General features: G+C 34.9%; 1 protein-coding gene across 1 annotated transcript; it reads right to left on the minus strand.

Annotated features, from left to right (window-relative positions):
* Positions 1-1,632: 1,632 nt before the first annotated feature.
* Positions 1,633-4,252, minus strand: LOC113290111 (probable basic-leucine zipper transcription factor L). The gene is made up of 3 exons (XM_026539644.1): positions 3,615-4,252; positions 1,935-2,605; positions 1,633-1,851 (listed from the first exon to the last, which is right to left on the minus strand). The coding sequence occupies exons 1-3, from the start codon at positions 4,202-4,204 to the stop codon at positions 1,808-1,810; spliced, it is 1,305 nt and encodes a 434-aa protein (XP_026395429.1). The 5' UTR covers positions 4,205-4,252; the 3' UTR covers positions 1,633-1,807.
* Positions 4,253-7,383: the final 3,131 nt, after the last annotated feature.

Here is a 7,383-nt window from a genome sequence, read left to right on the forward strand (position 1 = left end):
CGAGACTTAGCTATGTAGGCTAGAATATAGTTTTGATCACTAACATTGACAAACATGCTTGAGATAGCAACGCATGCGAGGTCGACTGAGCTATGCTCTAACAAATAATAATCTAGGCTGCTCTTGGGGAAGCATAAGTTTGGATTTTGAGGTTAGTTATACTTCGTCTATTGCTATCGATTTCCAGTCTCACATTGATCTACGATTAAAAAGTAAATCACCATATAGGATTACCTGTGGGAGGCAGATTGGTTTAAAGTCTTCAATTGAGGTGAAACAACTCTTAGGCTGTAAAGGACGTCAGCTAAGGAAATCAATTGCGCGTAGTCCTGCTGGGATTCAAGAGGCGTAAGGAGCGCGGCTGTAACGGAATTTCTATGAGGGTTTAATTCGGTCTCAACTACATTCCAGTCCGAAGTTAATTGGTAGTATACTAGTGTCTGTAGCGGTTTAATACAGTTTTGTGTTTTCTCCATTTACGATTCCTCGTTAACAAAATTTCGGGTGTCTGTGTTTTTTCTTTTTTTGCATTATATTGATTATCCTTATAATTGAAATATCACATGTTGTACGTAAATCAATCAAAGTAGATACATCCATCCTTGTTCGTTGGATACAACTTGATTGATTCTTGGATATTGATTTTTGAGATCGTCCAAGAACTCTCACACGAAAATCAGGTTCACGGATTCAGTTATGTAAACTTTATGATTGTGAGAGAAAGAGATATAACTTTGAATATTATTCCTTGATTGAGATTCATTAAGTTGAACTCTCAGAATTATATTTAAGTTTGTCCATACAGGCTTCCTAAGAAAAATTTGGTGATATATTTTGGTACCCCCCGCGTTATCACAAGTTTCATAAATTTGGAGAAATTCGTTTTTGGGGCGACTTTCACAATCGGTAGTTAAGTAACTTTAAAAACTATCGATTATGAAAAATTGAAACTTTCAATTTGGGGGTTTTCATAATCGATAGTAGTCTACGTCCACGAGACTACCGACTGTACATATATTGTGGTGAAGTATCTGATAACCGGTAGATATGGTAATCCATTATCTACTTATTCTGGGCATTTCATGGCTTTGAATGCATGCAAAATTGAACTTTTTTTGTGACAAATGCACACAAAGTGGGTATTTGAGTTTCTTAATACAATACATGTATGTTTGATCCATTATTAACTTCGATCGCGTGTGATTCTTCGTTTTCTTCCATGAAGTCTTTATCTAGGGCTTCTTCTCCTCTACAAAAATTCGGATTCATTCAACAAATACCCCAAATCATCATCTCTAAACGTTATCAAACCTTCAACATTATGTTCTTTATGATGTTTTTCACCTTCTTCTTCATACCCATCCATATTTGTTGTTTTTTTAGAAAAAAAATTCTCCCATTTCTTCTTCTTCTTCCACTTTAAAAATTAAAACTAAATAACTCAAATAACTTTCCCAACACTAACTATATACAAATTAACTACCGATTATAATTATTAACTACTGATTATAAAGGCATACAATCATTATGAAAACTGAGAGATAAGGGTGGGTTAATTTTACTTCATACATACCCTATTTTGTTTTATTAGTCTCCCCTAATACTTTTTGGGTCGCCCCTAACAATGCCAGGTTAAAAAATCTTAGCACATCAACTTTATTTACATATTCACACATGTTTATGAATTATATTATAGTGGGATACATAAATGTTGGTACATTCAAGTGTGATCATGTACACTTCACACAAACATACACAAAAAACGTAATACTAAAGTATAAGCACACACAAAATCACCAACTGTTCATTACTTCATTTTTCTGATTCCATTCTCTCGTTCAAGAAATTTATCTGCAAAAATCAAAAGGAAAAATTCAACTGGGATTCAAATTACAAAAGAAATTCGAAGCTTCATGATTGGAGAAGAATATCACCTTCTCTTTGTGTAATTGGCTTTGTTGGACTGAAACTTCTCGAAGAAATCTGTTGATGCAGTTGTTGTTGTTGTTGATGATTTGTTATTTCCTCGATTATTTCCGCACATTGACTCTGAAACTTTTCTTTTGCCCAAGCAATTGCTTCATCGATTCCTACAGATTCCCTTCTATCTATCCTTGTTTCTCTTCTTCTCTCTGGACTAATCTCAATCACATAAGAAGACCTCATCACTTCTTCATGGTCTTTTTCTTCTTGTGGAGACATTTTATAATCTTGATAATGATGACGATTGGTACTTTTTAGTGTCTCATCAAATGTTGGATAATACTCTCTTTGCAAAGATACAACAGAGGGTGGTGACTCTCCAGGATTACCGTTCTTGTTCGGTACACTATTACTGGCGAATGAACTTGATGTGCATGAGTTCGGGTCAATGCTAATTGTTTCTGGTGATGATATACTATGAGAAAATGCAAACCTTGTTGATGAATTCATTTTACTGTGATTATGATTATTGTTGCTGATATTCATGATATAGTCATGTTGATTGTTGTGATTCTCATGGTTATTACTAATCCATGGATAATCCGAGGCGGATCCTTTCTTATGTTGTTCATCAACCAGCATTGAAGATGTGTACGGCCGACGACCTGGTATGTTAACTGGCCTGAGGAATTTCAGACTTCAACGTTAGCTTAATTAGACATTTCAAATATTCAAAGGAAAAAAGAAAACAAAAGAAAAGAAACTGAGGCTGTTATTTTTAACCATAATCCAAATAACTCAAGTAACGGTTTGTGGTTTGTTTTCTTTATTGAACCGGATCGTAGCATGTCCATTACTTTTCCCTATTTTGTCTGATTTTTAGTGCTTGTTGGTCTTACAGGATACAGAGTTCTCCAATCATTTTGCTATTGTATATTGTAATATTTTCTTTTCATTTTATGCCAAAATTAATAGTTTGGGGTAATCAAAATTCAAAAATAAATTCAGCTGCTCATCATAAGATTTGTAAAATCTCGCCAGAACAGAGTCAAGTATGGATGACCGACAACAGTTAACTCCTAAACTTATTTGTGCAAATTTTCATAAATTCTCTTTTATCTCCAAACAAATACACACTCGGCTCTACTAATACAGACTTCCCCATCCATATTATAAACTCTCATGTGAGTTTTCCGCACATTCAAGAAAAAAAAGTTTTTAATAAAATTGCATAATTAATGTGCTGTATGTTTGCTTGTTAATATAATTTAACGTTTCTCATAAAAAGAAAAAAAAGTTCCCCGCACATTAAAAATATTCATAAATTCGATTGCAAAGTGGAAAAAAAGAAAATTCTATAAAAAGCTAGATATGTAGCACCATTGCACGACCGAGTATAACCTGTAAAGTTAAATGCGTCGCCATTCTATCCAACCTCAAATATATTTTTTTTGCTCGAACAATTTTCAATCGAACCAACCAAACAAATCCCATAATTTCCGGTATCAAATAAAACCGGTAAATCCGGGGACAAAAAGGAAGAAAAAGAAGGAAAAAAAAAAAAGAAGAACTTTTTGGAATTTCCATTGTTAACCCTAGTAGCTAGTTTGTCATCCTAGTCAAACGTAAAGTCAATTAAAGTCAAAATAAAACAGAAACAAAGTACTGTTGTCGTAAAGTGAGAACGGTACCTGAGCTTAGACGTGAACGTATCGAAGAAAACATCATCTTCAGCAATGGACGGACGAAGTGGACTCAATTCTCCTTCCCAGCTCAACACTGACGACGAATTCGATTTCACATTCTTCTTATTCTTCGAATACTCAGACGATGATGATTTCCACTTTGATCTCCTCTTATCTTCATCATCTGATCCAAAAATATCATCGTAAAATCCACTATCGATCTTCTTCTTCTTCGAAGGTAATATCTTCTTTCCATTATTTTTCGATCGATCTACATATTCCGATGATCTGAATATTCCTTCATAAAACGTTTCTGTATTAGTTTTTAAGTTCCCAGTGATCAAATCTCCTGAAGAGAATTGGCGGGAAATTATACTCCTCGGTGGTCCTCCGAAAACGTCACTGAAATTTTCTGGATCAAGACTTGTTGTCGTTGCTGTTGATGATGATGTTTCCGAATCATTTATAATAATCCGAGAACTATTGTTATTATTTCTTCTCATCGTCGTCATTAATCGATCCGACGAAGTTTCTTCTGTTGATCTTCTTCTTGGTAGACTGTATAATCCCATTCTCATTCTCCAAGATTCATCCATTTTGGTTTTTCAAATTTCTTTGTGCAGTGGAAGTAAGCAACAGCAGCTTAGTATATAAACAGGTGAACGAGAAAATGAAAAAGTGCTTTTCGGAGAAAGTGATTTTTTTTGGTCTTTTAACTTTTTCCTTCTTTTAACTTTTTCTTTTTTGATTATTGTTTAGACAGGAAGGAGAGTGATGATGATGGAGGAGATATGATTCGAGCGATATTGGAAGTGGTGGGTCTAATCAAAAAAGCCTGATGGTGAAGAATGAATTATATCTTAGAGCATCCACGGTGGGCGAGTATAACCAAATTTATGGGATGAGATCCTAACACAGTGGGACGGAGTAAAGATCAAATTTGGACCAAAGATGAAGTTCCAGACCAAATATGGTCGCGACCAAATCCCAAATTCTAATATAGTCGGGCGTAAATTTAAAGTACGCTTGATGCTGGGCGTAAATTTAAAGTACGCTTGTTAACGGGCGGAGATTTAAATTACGCCCGATAAAATTTTAATTAAATAAAAAAAAAAGGAATGAGGCGGACTTTTAAAGTCCGTCTGTTAAAATTTACAAAGAATGGGGCGGACTTTTAAAGTCCGCCTGTTAAAATTTACAAAGGATGGGGCGGACTTTTAAAGTCCGCCTGATGGAATTTTAATGGGGCGGACTTTTAAAGTCCGCCTGACGAAATTTTAGTCATGTACCGTTGCGTCACACCACGGACTAAACCCAAATTTTGATCTTTTTTTTGATCTTTGATCTTTGGTTTTGATCGCACCACTGCAGTTGCTCTTACACCACATACCGCTAAATAACAATTTGAAATCAATTTTCTTTTGTTTTCTTGCATGGATTTTGACAGTTTATACAATTAAATTCGTTGAATTAATCCGCAAAAAAAAAGAAAGAAATGACGTTGATCATCATTATATAGATAGATTTATTATGAATCCGTCAGTGGAAATTTTGCAGCGTATATATCGAGTCCAGGAAATCATGGATATCATGATGATTTCTTTAACTTTGAAATTATAGGTTTAGATCTTCATTTATACTCAAAATTTTATCTCATACTTCTCCTTAGGCATAATTCAAAAATCTATTAATTAGAAGTTTTTTAATAATAATGATAACCCTTTATGGCGCACGGGCACAAGAATTAGGCTTGTGGTTTTTCTGTTGGTATAGAAAATACAGCATACATGTTGTGCAGGAAAAAAGAGAGGAAGCAGGGTTTGTTGGATTAGCTGTAAAAGAAAAGGGAAGTTGAGGAGATGAGGGAATGGATGGATGTTGCTTAGCTCAGAGGAGACAATGCATGCTTTGAATTGAAGTGCAACCCCAGCAAGTTTCTTCTCTTCTCCCTTTATGTAAGCGTCTAATATTTTTATTGAGATGCCCTGTTGGGCTGCTGGTGTATATTATTGTCCCAACTCATCCGTCTTTTCTAAAGTAAAAAACTTTTAAAACAAAATACAGGATTATCCCATCCCAAATAGGGGCTGAATTTCTTTTTCCATTTTCGTTTCTTCACCTGCTGTATTATGAGGTTCACTACTCTCAATCTAAGAGCAACTCTAGTGTTGAGTTATTATATTCTCAAATTCTCAAGCCATATATGGTTTCTTTCGCTTAGCAATTTGGTATGTGCCGTAGTGGGATAGATATCAACGTAGTTAATATCAACGTTTCCGCAGAAACGAAAAAAAAAGCCAACTCAAACGGAATTAATAATTGAGTGTGGTATTGAAGGAATTTATAATTGCGTCAGTTATTTCACGCGTTTTAAAAAACCGTTTGTTGGGCAAACATTGTGTATAATTACGTTTTATTAAACCACATCAAAAACTACGTTTCATTCCAGGCGTTATTTATAAACACGTTCAGTGGGGACGTTTTTTTAAACTATGTTTCTTTCGGCCAGTATCTATAAAGCCGTTTATAATGTGGACGTGCTTTATAATAATAGGGTCCAAATTGGAACTCAGCTTCCTTGACGTAATGTCACCGCAAAACATCTACTCCCTCCGTCTCCTATATATATAGGCGGAAAAGTGGAATTCTCTTAGAATAAGAAAAATTTTGGTTTTTTTTTATAAATGTCCCTAATTATACCTGATTTATCCTCATCAATTCCAATAAATTTTTCTAGGAATATGGAAAATATCAATTAGAGAAAACAAATTATGTATTCTTTTGTCAATCTCTTCATTAATCCTAGAAAAATCAGTTCTTATCTACTTTCTCAACCTAAATCGCGAATTTTTCTCCAACCATGAGCGGCTAACCCCCGTTCATGGTCTCTGATGGCTAAAACACACACAAGTTCTTAGATATATTGCAGATGGGTGAGGGTTTTATTTCAAGGTTAGTAGAGGTGGATTTTTACTGGATTTCCGTGTCATCCTCAATTTTGTTCTCATGAGCATCTTCTGCTTCGGAAAGGAAGGTCTCTTGATGGAGAATCCAGGTATTTGGGTTTAAGTTCTTACTTTTAAATTCACCCCTTAATTGAATCTGATAATTGATTAGTTGCCAATTCTACTTGATTCTTAGTGATGGTTTGCCCTAATTTTACATCTTTGTCTCTCCCGTGAGTTTCTTATAAAAACCCATATCTTATTTCCTAATAATTTGTCTCCTCGACATTATGTCTACCATAGTCTCAAATCCGTTTTTATTGTTTTTGTTAGAGCATAGCTCGGTCGACCTCGCATGCGTTGCTATATCAAGCATGTTCATGGCGATTCATCATACAACGACGAAGATTTACTCAAGGAACCATGGAACTTCATCAACAAAAAGGTATGTGGAGACTTGAACTTATCTATCACTCAAAAGTCTATCTATTTTATCTCCTACTTCTTATGAGACAAAAAGTCGTATGCTATATAGACTGTATCATACACATTTGACATTTCGAGCTGAGTATTCACTACTTATCTTTTTCTCGAAAACGTGTGTTGGTAAAGCGTTTTGCTTTGCTCAAGTTTATCTTCACCTAGTGAAGAAAGTCATGAAAAGTTTCAATTACTTTGAGAGTTGCTCTGACGTGAAATGGTCTGTGAATAACGACTATATAACGTCCTCTGAGAATGTCTCAATGATTGGAATGAGAGTTTAGATTACATAACCATGTATTCCTTAATCCGAAGTTTTCGAACTTTGTTGATTGAGAGAAACCGGAGGA

This window comes from Papaver somniferum, chromosome 6, assembly GCF_003573695.1.
Source record: "Papaver somniferum cultivar HN1 chromosome 6, ASM357369v1, whole genome shotgun sequence".
In the NCBI taxonomy this organism is placed as follows: Eukaryota; Viridiplantae; Streptophyta; class Magnoliopsida; order Ranunculales; family Papaveraceae; genus Papaver; species Papaver somniferum.

What these genes read in the sequence shown, in the direction of transcription:
- LOC113290111 (XM_026539644.1), bottom strand. Translation starts at nt 4,204, where the DNA reads ATGGATGAATCTTGGAGAATGAGAATGGGATTATACAGTCTACCAAGA. An exon ending in ACGTTCACGTCTAAGCTCAG is followed by an intron (nt 2,606 to 3,614) that starts GTACCGTTCTCA and finishes GAAATTCCTCAG; the next exon opens with GCCAGTTAACATACCAGGTC. An exon ending in GCCAATTACACAAAGAGAAG is followed by an intron (nt 1,852 to 1,934) that starts GTGATATTCTTC and finishes TGATTTTTGCAG; the next exon opens with ATAAATTTCTTGAACGAGAG.